The 13,344-nt window shown below is 34.8% G+C and overlaps 1 protein-coding gene across 4 annotated transcripts in view; it reads left to right on the top strand.

Annotated features, from left to right (window-relative positions):
• Positions 1–13,344, top strand: part of ACBD6 (acyl-CoA binding domain containing 6) — a 215,678-nt gene that overhangs the window by 100,665 nt on the left and 101,669 nt on the right. For all 4 annotated transcript variants that reach the window (XM_027868507.1, XM_027868508.1, XM_027868510.1 and 1 more), the window contains exon 6: positions 964–1,053. In XM_027868507.1, the coding sequence (XP_027724308.1) occupies positions 964–1,053 (90 nt within the window). The remainder of the gene's footprint in view (positions 1–963; positions 1,054–13,344) is intronic.

Genomic DNA, 13,344 nt, shown 5'->3' with positions numbered 1-13,344 from the left:
CCTGATGAAAATCACGTGAAAGAACCTGGAGGTGGTCAGTCAGGTAGGGTCAGAACCAGGAGAGAGCAGTGTAACAAGAACCTAGGAAAGAGATTATTCTAGAGGGGAGGGTAATCAGCAGCGTCAGAGATTACAAGAGAGGTCAGGAAGGATAAAGACTGAGCAAAGATCATTAGATTTATTCCTTTCCTCTGTTGAGCTCTAGTGGTACCTACCCTGTTACCTCCAGGGGGAGCAAATATAAACTTCTCTATTTGACACTTAAAGCTCTTCAAACCCTGGCCCCTTCTCAAATAACAGTCAACAAGCAGTTATTAAATCCTTCCTTACTATGCACTGAGTTAGAACAGTTCCTAAACTGTTCTAAGTGCTAGGGATACAAAGTAGAAAGGCAAAGGCAAAGATACAGACTCTGACCTCAAGAAGGTCACTCTCAAACCCTCCATGCATGCTATGATCCAGTTATACTGGCCTACTTGATTTTTCTTGAACATGACATAGTCTCTGCCTTTTGTACTGGCCCTTCTTAGTCACCCCAATTGCTGTCATCCCCTCTCAGATTACCTTACATCTACTCTGTGTGTGTGTGTGTGTGTGTGTGTGTGTGTGTGTGTGTGTGTGTGTGTTAGTATTTATATGTTGTCTTACACGTTAAAATTTGAGCTCCCTGAGAGCAGAGTCTCTTTTTGCCTTTGTTTCTCCAGGACTTAGCACAGGACTTAGCACATAGTAAGCATTTAATAAATCCTTGTTTACTGAATACTAGTGAATTACTATTTACTAATTACTCTTGAATAAATTCCAAAACATTAAATATGCCAAAATACACAGAAAATCTTACTTTTTTCTATTGTTCAGTCCAGTATAGAATAGCCTGCATTTTGGAGGACCCAGGATAAACTGGTTCTTTTAAATTTGTTTTACTGATTATGCTCAAATATTTTTCTTTTTCTGAATTTTTAGGGGAGGGCTCTACTGCATTGGGCGTGTGACCGAGGACATAAGGACCTAGTAACAGTTCTACTGCAATATACAGCTGACATTAACTGTCAGGTAAGGAAGGATGAAATGGGAAAGAATATTTGGGTAAATTTTATATGTTTCTGTTTTGTGTTCTCAGTTGTTTTGACAGATAACTTTTTTCCCTTTGTACCATTTCACCTGAAAAAGTTAATTTAATAGTTAGTACTATCATGTCCCTAGAGTTATACTGGGGCAAAATTTTACTTTTGGTTTATCTTCCCTCATGCCCACTTTTATTCCATACTTGTCCTTTCTCTTCATTTGGAAGGATGCTTATCAACATATCCATGATGTTAAGAGCTAGAAAGGACCATAGAGATTATATAGTTCCATCTCCTAAATAATGTAATTGAATTAATAGAGAAAACATTTGGTTATGGATAAAGGATCATTAGTCAACTATAGCTTTAGCATATAATTATAGTTATGGGCTTAATTTAATTAGATGAAGTTACTAGATATAGTTCTGTTAAAAAGCTGAAATTATTTGATATCTACTGTGTTCCAGGCTTTGGAGATATGAAGACATAAACTAAACATTTCTTTCACTTAAGAAGCTCAAAATATTCATATTTCAAAACTTTTATGTGTATTGAACTTACATTTGGCTGGGAATAAATGTAAATTTTTATACTTGGGAAAAATACTCAGCAATACAAATCCAAGAGGGATGAAGCATGATTAAATAATTATGTGAAAAAGACCTGGGAGTCGTAGAAGACCACAAGCTGTATAGGAGTCAACAGTTAATAGAGTTGGCAAAAATACCAACATTGGTCTTAACATGTGTGAATAGAGGAGTGCTATCTTGAATGAAAATAATGGTCCCATTATGCTCTGCACTGGTCAGATCATATCTAAAGTATTTTCAATTTTAGGAAGAGGAAGCTAACCAGGGTGGTGTTATAGCTGGAAATCATGGTATAAGATGATTTGTGGAAGGAACTGGTAACATTTTTCCTAGAGAAGTAAAGACTTGGGAAGGGGAGAGGTTATGAGAGGGAAAAATGATAACTATTTGAAGGGCTATAATGTGACGTTCAGTTCCATTCAACAAACATTAAGTACCCAATAGGTATAACACTAGGGTATCTAGGTAGTACAGTGGTTAGAGTGCCAGGCATGGAGTCAGGAGGCCTAATCTTCCTGAGTTCAAATCTGGCTTCAGACAGTTATTAGCTGTGTGACCCTGGGCAAGTAAGTCACTTAACTCGGTTTCCTCGGTTTCCTCATCTGTAATATAAGTTGGAGAAAGAAATGGCAAACCACTCCAGTATCTTTGCTAAGAAAAACCCAAATAGGGGTCATGAAGAGTTGGACATGACTAAAAAACAACTGAACAACAACAGCTGGGAAGGTGTAACTCTCGTGTACTTCTCCCCAAGTCTTCTCTAGGATAAATATCACTAGTGCCTGCATTGGATCCTTATAGCAAATGGAAGCCTTTCACCATCCTGGTTGTCTCTTGAACTATGTCCAACTTAGTAAAGGCCTTTCTAAAATGTGGTACCCAGAACTGATGTGGTCTGGCTAAGGCAGAGTATGTCAGGACTGTTGTCTCTCCAGTCATGGACACTTTGCCTCTCTTTATTTATACTAAGATTTTGTTATCTTTTTTGATGATAAAAATCTCAAAGTTTCCTAAAAGGGCGAAATAGGCTGCTTTTGAAGTAGTTAGCTTCTAATTATTGGGTGCCTTTAAAGGGTGGCTGAATAGCTTCTTTTTAGAGATATTTGGGCATTCCTGCTGAGATATGACTAGAATCTATACTTAATAAAATGATTTGTTCTGTGAAGTTTGGATTCAGTCACAGGGTCACACTTGAGGACATAGAGGGCCACATGTGGCCTCGAGGCCACAGATGATCTAACATCCTTTCTAAATCTGAAATTCTTTGATTTTTCCATTGTGCAGTGGAAGAGAGATAAACAAGGAAGGAAGGAAGGAAATAAGCAGTCTCTGCCTTTGAGATGCTTCCGTTCTAGTGGGAGAAGCTAAAACACAAAAGGTTGCTGAAAAGCAGGAACGGTAGGGGATTGAAGGTGTCCTACCCAGGGCCATGGTTTTGATGTCCAGAGAAAGTCTAGAACAGTGCCCAGAGAGGAATGAAAGTAAGGCAGATTGGGCTACTCACTAATGGGAGAAGGGTAGTGAGCCTTGTGAAGAGGCCTCTAGGATTGAGGAACATTCCAGAATGAGCCTATGGTAGAAGTTGCATGGTGGTTTGTTTGTTTTGTTTTAGGGGCATGGTTTTGAAGTCCAGAGAAAGTCAGGAACAGGGCCAAGAGGCCCTGAATGAGTTGAAAATAAAAAATGTGACATAACTTTTGTCCCTTAGGGATCCTGCAGTGTACTGTGGGAGGCAGGACAAATAAATATTGAAGATTCAGAGAATGCATTAAAAAACCTCAGATGAACGCAAACTAATATATTCATTCAGCAAATATTAAGTGCCTGCTGTGTGCTAGGCACTATGCTAAGCACTGGGGCTACAAATATAGTGAAGACAAATGACAGTGAATGAAACTATCCCTACTTGTAAGGAGCATGTGCTCTGAGAAGCAGGAGTACCTGCTGTGTTTTCTCTTGATGTTAGCTTTTCTTTCTTGTTCTAATGTTCTTAGACTTTCCTAAATTTCTTGCCTCTTAATTTTGTGTTCACTATTACTTGAGAATTGAAATTGGCCAAGGAAATCAAGTAACCAAGCCTTTTTAATCATCAGTTTTACATATAATGTTGAATCGGTAGGATTAATGACGATAATGGTCCTCCCTTTTGATAAAGTGCCCTGGCTTTGTGACACCTACTTCCCTACCTGCTCAGAGCCTTTGTTTCAGATAGTTGAAGTAATTGGAAGTCTGACAACTGGATTAGTAGTATTGTAAAGTATTATAAAGGAAATACAGCTGATTTTTAATCATCCACTTTTCTAAATATGTCTACTTTGGGACCAATCTGGCTCATTAATCTTTAACAATATTGTTTCAATTGTTTTGTTGCTCTTTCAGTTAATATTGTTGTAATATTGTGTGTGTGTGTGTGTGTGTGTGTGTGTGTGTGTAGCGGATTGTATGAAGTCAAGCCATGCATCACTTCATATATCACTTTCTTTTCCCTCATTTGTCCAAAAATTCCTCCCCTAGTCAGAGCTGTGAGAGGTACCTTATCTGGTTCTCTTCTAATCTTCTCATAGTCTGACTTTTTTTTCCACACTTAATAGTATTTTATTTTTTCCAATTACTGTAAAGATAGTTTTCAACATTAACTTTTATAAGATTTTGAGTTCCAAATTTTTTTCTCCCTTCCCTCCCTTCTCCCCAAGATGGTGAGCAATCTGAGATAGGCTATACATGTACAATTATATTAAACACATTTCCACATTAGGCGTGTTGTGAAAGAAGAATCAGAACAAAAGGGGAAAACCTAGAGAAAGAAAAAACAACAACAAAAGGAGAAAGTAATATGTATAGTCTGACTTTTAATATTAAACTCACAAATCCACCTTAAGCTGCTTGTGAGATAGTCTACACCTGATTTTTTTTGTTGTTGTTGTGGTCAAACTGCAGTCCAGTTTTTCCAGCAATTGTTTTCAAATTGACAGTTCTCAGAACCCAAGTAATTTATGTTTTCAGGTGTATTGAGTTACTGAATTCAATTTTAAAAAATTATTTCTTATCTTGTCAGTTCCACTAATCCACAATTTTTGGGTAAATATCACAATAGTTTATTTGCTAGGATTTTAGAATAGATAGTCATTATTTATGTTGGTCAATAGCTCTCTTTCTTTGGTATGTCTTTCCCTGATTTTAGGCTTTATTATTTGTCCTATGGAATTTGATGGTGTTTTGTTTTTTACTTCTTCTGGAATAATTTATGTACTGCAGATATTAATTGTTTTTTAAAAATTTTATGTAACTCATCATTTGGACCAGAGATTTTTTTTTTGTAATTCCTTTATAACTTTTTCAGTTTCCTTTTCTGAACTTGGATTCAGATGTTTATTTTAATTTAGCCAATTTATATTTTTGTAATTTGTCTACTGCTTATTAGGAATAATTTTTGCTATTGTATATATAAGTATATATGTGTGTATATACACACATGCATATGTTTATTATGTATATTAAACATACCATATACACATATAACTGACAATTTTTATTACTTTGTTGTGATTTTCACTTATTCAATTTTTATTTTGTCCCTTGTAGTTAAGATAGCTTAAAGATTTATTGATTTCACTAGTGTTTTCAGAGAACCAGTTTTTAGTTATGTTTTCCAGTAGTATTTTTTTTTTGTTTTCCCATTTGCTCATTTCTTCTCTTATTTTCAAATTTTCCCAATTTGTTCTTGCTTTAGACTTGTTTTATTGCTTTTTTAATTTTCAGATGCATATTCTATTTATTAATCCTCTCCTTTTCTCTTTTGTTAATGTATATTTTAAATCCTAACGATATATGCTGTCCTCTGAGGACTGCTTTATTTGTATCCCAGAAATTTTGGTATGTTATCATTGTTCTTTTTCACACAGCTGTTGTTGCTTCTGTGCTTTTGTTCTTTGTTCTTTGATCATTATTCAGAATGTCATTATTAAGATTCAACTTAGAAACTTATCTTTTTAATGCTCCCTTTATTGATTACTATTTTTTCTGTTGTGTTATAGTCTTTAAAGAATGTGTTTAGTATATATTTTCTGTAGTTTGGATTTTCATCTTGTTCTATGCTCTCTTATTTTCACTAGGCAGTACTGGTTCACTTTTTCTCCATATTATAATCTTTTAAAAGAAAACCTTGAATTCTCTTTGAGGTATTTATTAATCAGTCTTCTGGTTTTTAGGATCTTTTCTGTTGCTTCATCAGATTTCAGTACTGGGTTTCTATTGAGGCTTTTTCTTTTGATATCTTTGCTATTTCAGCCCCCCTCCCCCTCTTTTTTATTCTCCCATCGCTCTCTAGTTTCTTCTCCTCCCTTAGTTAGCAGTTTCTCTCTCTCTCTCCCTAGTTAGCAGTTTCCAGGACTTGACTATGAGATTGCCATATCCCCTTGAAGGGAACATAGGGTTTATCAATATGGGTCTCTGCCCTGAGTAACCTCTGAGAGAAGGGCCCTCATCCCAGCTGAGTCTCAGTCCCATGTACCTGTCCACACTAGCATTCCTCCTAATTTTTCCTTTCCCTCTCCTTTTTTTCTATTCATGTGGATAAATAGAAACACCTCCTACTTCTTGTAGGGTGGAGCCAGGATGAGGGCGTGGTCACTACAGAAGCTTGGGTACTCATCTCAGGGTTTGGCTTTTCACAAACCTGGGAGTTTAATTGTGTTATTGCTCTGGGATATATGGGATCATTGAATGAGCACTCTAAATAACAGGTTTCTTAGGTATTAATTCATAAAAGATTTTTACCTTGTTGGAAATTTTGTCTTCTGTGGATTTAGTTGTAATTATTCTACATGTGGTGTCTGATTGATTTGAGGGAGTGGGGAAGAGGTTGGTAAGTTGTGAAGCAATTTAGAGAAAATGATTAATCTGTCACCTTTCTGGTTATATTTTGAAATTTCTTTCAAGAAGGCCCCTACAAATACTAACCTGACTCATTATACTTAATTTTTCAGAACTGATGAGTGGGTTTTCACTTTAGGTTATTGTAATTACAGGGCAGACATTTACAGGTAATTTTAGTGTAGGTGTTGTTAGTCTTTTTTTTGGTGTTGTGGAACCCTTTGGTAGCCTGTCAAAACTATAAACCCCTTCTCAGAGTAGTGTTTTTAAATACATAAAATAAAATAAATAGCATTGCAAAGGAAATCAGTTATATTGAAATATAATTGTCAAAATGTTGAAAAAAATTCATAGACCCCCCCACATTAAGAACATTTGTGAAACTATATGTATGTGGAAATACTTTGTAATACTTCAATATTAATGTGATTCTAATGTTCAGACTTCTATATTCTACTGTTACATTGTGTTAAAGAGAAAGGCTTTGTATTTGTTGCAGGGAAATATACAAAGTTTAGATAAGACATAGTTTCTGTCCTTCTGGAGACTAGTAACTTATAGACCATTTCATTCATGAAACCTTTCTTTGATCTCCCCAGCCAAAAATGATCTTTTATCTCCACCAAACTCAAAGTGCTATATACATGTGTAATTATAGTATACTAATTTGTATTATGATTATTTGTGTACATGGTCTATAATCTCCATCAGATTATAAACTCCTTTCAGACCTGTAATAAGAAGAAAGAAAATTGTTTTAGGGCAGAAAAAGCATTAGGCAGAAAGATTTGTGGAGAAAAATTTCATCTTGATATAAGGAAAAACTTCTAAGGATAAAAACTGGCCAGAAGTAACATAAGATACCTTAGGAGGTAGTGAACTCCATCATTGGAAGTCTTCAAGTAGAAGTTTCATATTCATCTGTCATGGATATTATTAGGAGTTTTGATACAAATGACCTCTAAGGTCACTTCCAAACCTGTCTATGATTCTTTTTGTTTCTCCTGGAGCCCAGCACAGTGCATCATACTCTGGTAATAAATATTTGTAAAATAAATTAGTGACCTTAAAGTTATTTAGGTGAAGGAGAATATATTAATACATATTTGCCTTTACTATCATTTCATTTCTCCCCGGCTTCCTTTTCTGTAGCGGTAAGGACATTTTAAAAATATGAATAGTATCAAGAAAATAACTGGAAACTTTTTTTCCCTTTTAAAGAATTATTTTAAAATTTTCTCATGCATTTATGGTCCAGGATCCATGCAATAAAAATCATTTTTGTGATAATGTTTCTTGATTTGTGTCAAAATCAGAACTTTTAATCAGAACTTAAAATTTTAGGTATTTCTGCTAAAATAGAAGTTTAGGGAAATTATTAAGCTCAACCAAAAGTTTAAAAAAACTAGTGTTTGCATTTCCTTCTCTAGCTCATTTTATAGATGAGGAAACTGAAGCAAACAGGGTTAAGTGACTTGCCCAGGTCACACAGCTAGTAAGTGTCTGAGGCCACATTTGAACTCAAGAAGATGAGGGCCTGGCCCTCAAACCACTGTGTCACCTAGGTGCCCTTAAAAAAAAAAAAAAAAAAAGATTCCTTATTTTAGTTATCCAGTCAATGATTTCAAAAGACATAAGATATAACTATAAATCATTAAACATATAGGAGGAGTATAAAATTTTGGGGGTTATAATTTGCTTTTTAGTTAAAAATTAAAAGTCTAGTTTTTCTCAAGTCTATAAAGTTTTGATATATAATGCGATTTTAGAAGCTTCAAGATAATATCCATTCAACAAACAATTATTAAGGACCTAATATATTTCATATATTCATATATACGGAAAAGGATAAAGTTCTTTCTAGGTATTTGGTTTTCTTGTCATTATCAAATTTCAGCAAGTAGTAGTTATACCTTTTAAAAATTCTTAATCAGTCTGTATCATTCAGTGTTTGTGAAGACAGTGGATAACAGACACCAGGCACTGAGTCCTCTTAATTATTTTGTGCTATAAATCCACAAATACAATATTTCTTGGATGGGCTCCAGTCTCAGTCTAAACTTAAACAGAGTGCAGTTTTGAATTGATTTCCCTTTTCAATTATAGTACTCTAGTGGCATGTGTTTTATTTTTATTTTAAAGAGATATTTTATTGGATAAAGCTAGCTTCAAGGGAATTCTTTTGAGTATTAGTAATTAGTTCTAATTGTTCTCCTGGGTTCATCTTCTGTAAAGAGGTGATAATTGATTCACCATATGGGAAGAGCGGATTGTATGAAGTCAAACAGGCATGCTTTGCTTTATGTTAAAAGAGAACATTTATATAATTGAATCACCTAAATCCTCTGAAACATAGGATGTTTCTCAGTGGGTGGTTATAGTGGGTGTGAGTGTGTTTCTCTTTTCTGGTATGTATATGCATATATTAGTTTGTATCTCTAAGTTATATCCATAGCACAGGAATCTATAAACCATATTGTCCTTTTTAAGCCTACAGGGGCCTTCTAGTATCTAAAGTATTGATATTAGGACCTGCTGCTAGGAAGTACTTGGCGAGTGATGTAAAAGAGGAATTCCAGATTATTCCTAAATATCTTAAAAATGTGAGAAAAAGCATGTATACATTATTCAATAATAATATATTTAGTGTTATGTTTCTTAATAATGTTGAATAACTTCTGCAATAGCAATGGGAAATAAAAAGCCTAAAAAGAAGGTTCTTCCAAGTATCCCCTGTCTCTGGGACTCTCGCTCCCTGTAACTGAAGAGGGTGGACAGAGGACACCTCCTCCCAGATCCTCCCTTTAAGGAGGGCCCTCAGGACAGCCATTTCTTCTTTTCCCAAAAGGCTCTACTCCTGGATTTCATCCTACTGCACCACACTGCTTCTGCTTTTCAGCTTCTTTTATGTCTTCTTTTTATGTCTTTTTATGTCTTTTGTGTCTTGGCAGAGATATTGGAGAAGTGAGCAGTGCTTGAATCTCACTCTCATCTGAACTGGTTCAACAAGGGAAGAGTGTGCTTGTACACACTATTGGGTATAGAAATCATCCTACCCATCAGCAGGTAGGAGGAAAGGGACTAAAAGAAAGAGGGGAGAGAATGACAAGAAGGAGAGTAGATTAAGGGATGCAGTGGTCTGAAGCAAGACTTTTGAAGAGGGGACAGGGTGAAAAAAGAAGGATAAATAAAAGAATAGAATGGAGGGACGTATACAGTTAACAACCATAACTGTGAATATAAATGGGATGAATTCACTTATAAAACAAAAGAGGAGAGCAGAATGGATTAGAAACCAGAATCTAACAATATGTTTTTATAAAAGACACACTTGAAATGGAAAGATACACAAAATTAAAATAAGGGTCTGAAACAGAATCTGTTATGCTTTAGCTAAAGTAAAAAAGGCAGGGGTAGCAATTAACATCTCAGAGAAAGCAAAAGCAAAATTAGACCTAATTGAAAGAGATAATCAGGGAAACTACATTTTGCTAAGTGGTATCTTAATTGTTGTTTAGTAGTTTTCAATTGTGTGCAACTCTTTTTGTGGCCCCATTTGGGGTTTTCTTGGCAAAGATATTGGAGTGGTTTGTGATTTCCTTCTCCAGCTCATTTTACAGAAGAGGAAACTGAGGCTAACAGGTTAAGTGACTTGCCCTTAGTAAGTGTTTGAGGCTAGATTTGAACTCAGGAAGATGAGTCTTCCTGACTCTTGGCCCAGCACTTTATCTGCTGTGACACCTAATTGCCCCAAGTGCCATAGACAATGAAATAATATCGGTACTGAACATATGAGCACCAAATGGCATAGCATCCAGATTGTTTAAGGAAAAGTTAATTAAATTATAGGACATAGATAGTAAAACTATACTAGTGGGGGACTTCAATTTATCCCTCTCAGACCTAGATAAATCTAACCCTACAATAAATAAGAAAGGAGTAAATGAATAGAATTTTAGAAAATGTAGATTGTATAGACCTCTGAAGAATATTGAACGGGAATAGAAAAGTATATACCCTTTTCTCAGTTGTGCGTGACACCTTCACAAAAATTTCCATGTTGGAAAAAAATTTAAAAATTTTGAAGAATGAATGGGTCAGAGAACAAATCATAGAAACAATCATTTCATTAAAGATAATGACAACAATGAGACAGTGCGCCAAAATTTGCATGATGTAGCCAAAGCAGTTAGGAGAAACTGTGTATCTCTAAGTGGTTACATCAGTAAAAGAGAGAAAGAGCAGATTAATGAATTGAGCATACAACTAAAAAAGTAGACAAACAACCCCCCCACACCAAAATAGAAATCATGAAAATCAAAAGGGATATTAATAAAATTGAGAGTTTAAACAAATTAAACTAATAAAACTAGAAGCTGGTTTTATGAAAAAAAATTATAAAATAGATAAACCATTGGCTAATTTGATTTTAAAAAAGAAGAAAACCAAGTAACTAGAATTAAAAATGAAACAGGTAAATGCACAACCAAATCAAGATGAAATTAAAGCAATTAAGAGCTATTTTGTCCAACTATATGCAATAAAACTCACAATCTAAATTAAGTGGATGAGTATTTACAAAATATAAATTTTCCAGATTAACAGAAAAGGAAATAGAAATACTTAAATAAACCTATTTTAGAAAACAAAATTGAACAGACCATAAATAAGCTCCCCAAAACAAAAACCTCAGGATGAGATGGATTTATAAGTGAGTTCTCCCAAATATATAAAGAACATTTGACTCCAATATCGTATAAATTGAAACAGTACCTAGAGAAAAAGTCACACCAAATTCCTTCTCTGACACAAATATGGTTTTGATACTTAAACTAGGGAAAGCAGACACAGAGAAAGAAAACTATAGACCAATTTTCTTAATGAATATTGATGCAAAAATTTTAAATATAATGTTATTGAAGAGATTGTTACAATATATAATAAAGATCATACAGTATGACCAGTTGGGATTTATACTTGGAATACAGGGCTAGTTCAATATTAGGAAAACTATCAGCATAATTGACAATATCAACAAAAATTTGTGATTATATCAATAAATGCAGAAAAAGTTTTTAATAACATAACACCATTTCTTTTTAAAAACACTAGGAAGCATAGGAATAAATGGGGCTTTTTTTTGTTTGTTTGTTTGGTTTGTTTTGCTTTGTTTTGTTTTCGGCTAGGCAATGGGGTTAAGTGACTCGCCCAGGGTCACAGCTAGTAAGTGTCAAGTGTCTGAGGCCGGATTTGAACTCAGATCCTCCTGACTCAAATGGAGCTTTTCTTAAAAAAAATAAATAGTATCTATTTGAAACCAAGAGCTAATATTATTTATATTGGAGATAAACTAGAAATCTCTCCAATAAGATCTGGGTTTGAAGGAAAGATGTTCATCACAACTATTGTATTCATTGTACTAAAAATGCTAGCTATAGCAATAAGACAAGAAAAAGAAATGAAAGGTATAAGCATAGGCAATCAGGAAACAAAATTATCACTTTTTACTTTATTGTTTCTTGATGTCTCATGGAGTCATTAGTTTCCATTTGCCCAATTCTTATTTTTAAGGAATTATTTTCTTCCGTGAGCTTTTGTACCTCTTCTGTAGTTCAGTTCCACTATTTAAGGAGTTGTTTTCTTCAGTGAATTTTTGTACTTCCTTTTCCATTTGACCAATTCTACTTTTTAAGGATTTTTTTTCTTCAGTGAATTTTTGTACATCTTTTTCCATTTTTTGTGCTTCCTTTACCAAACTATTGACTCTTTTTTCATGATTCTCTTGCATCACTCTCATTTCTTTTCCCATTTTTTCTTCTGCCTCTTGTTTAATTTTTAAAATCCTTTTTGAGCTCTTCCAGACTAATTCACAATTTTCTTTGAGACTTCACATGTTGCTGTTTTGCTGTTGTTGTCCTCTTCTGAGTTTCTTTTGATCTTCCCTGTTACCATAATAACTTTCTATGGTCAGGTTTTTGTTATTTTTTGTTTTTTTTGGTTCATTTTTCCAGTCCATTTCATGACTTTTTATTTTATGATAAAATTGGATTGGGGTGGAGGGCGCATGGGACCTCGCTGCTAGTTTGCTGCATGAAGGTCATGGAGCCTCACCTCTGGCCTGCTGCTGACATGCTGGGGTGCTGTCTGCACTGAACTGCCCTTCCCTCTTACCCCAGTGAGACAGACCTTTCCTGCTGACCTAAGTTGTCTTGGGCTGGGCAGTTGTTTCACCCTGTCCTTTTGTTGATTCTTTCACTACAGAATTCATTTTGAAGCGTTACTTTATAGTTGTTTGGAGGTGGATTTGGGAGTGTTCAAGCTAGTTCCTGCCTTACTGCACCACCTTGCTCCCCACTTTTTGCATATGTGTGATGGTATACTTAAAGAACCCTAGAGAGTCAACTAAAAAGAATTAGAAAAAATAATAACAGAATTCATCTAGAGGAACAAAATGTAAAGACTATTGAAAATCACTGGGGGGAAAGTGTGAAAGGGGCCTAGCAGTCCAGATCTCAAACTATGTAGCAAAGCAGTAATCATCAAAACAGTTCAGTACTGTGCAAATAGACTGGTGGATCAGTGGAACAGATCATGAACACCTTGGGCAGGACGATCTTTTTCCTTTTTGGTGTGTCTCTTTCACTTACCACAATGCCTGGTGTGTAGTAGGTGCTTAATAAATGTTTATTGACTGACTTTGGAAACTTTATATGGAGGTTTTTTTTTTTCTTAATACCTTTAAAAAATTAAACTATAATCATTGTAGTATTCATATTGGCTACCCAGTAGATATTTCTTAAGTTGGGGATAGAGACTGG

Source organism: Vombatus ursinus, unplaced genomic scaffold, assembly GCF_900497805.2.
Source record: "Vombatus ursinus unplaced genomic scaffold, bare-nosed wombat genome assembly UNPS02014789.1, whole genome shotgun sequence".
Taxonomy (NCBI): Eukaryota; Metazoa; Chordata; class Mammalia; order Diprotodontia; family Vombatidae; genus Vombatus; species Vombatus ursinus.
This window is presented reverse-complemented; position numbering and strand designations above follow the sequence as displayed.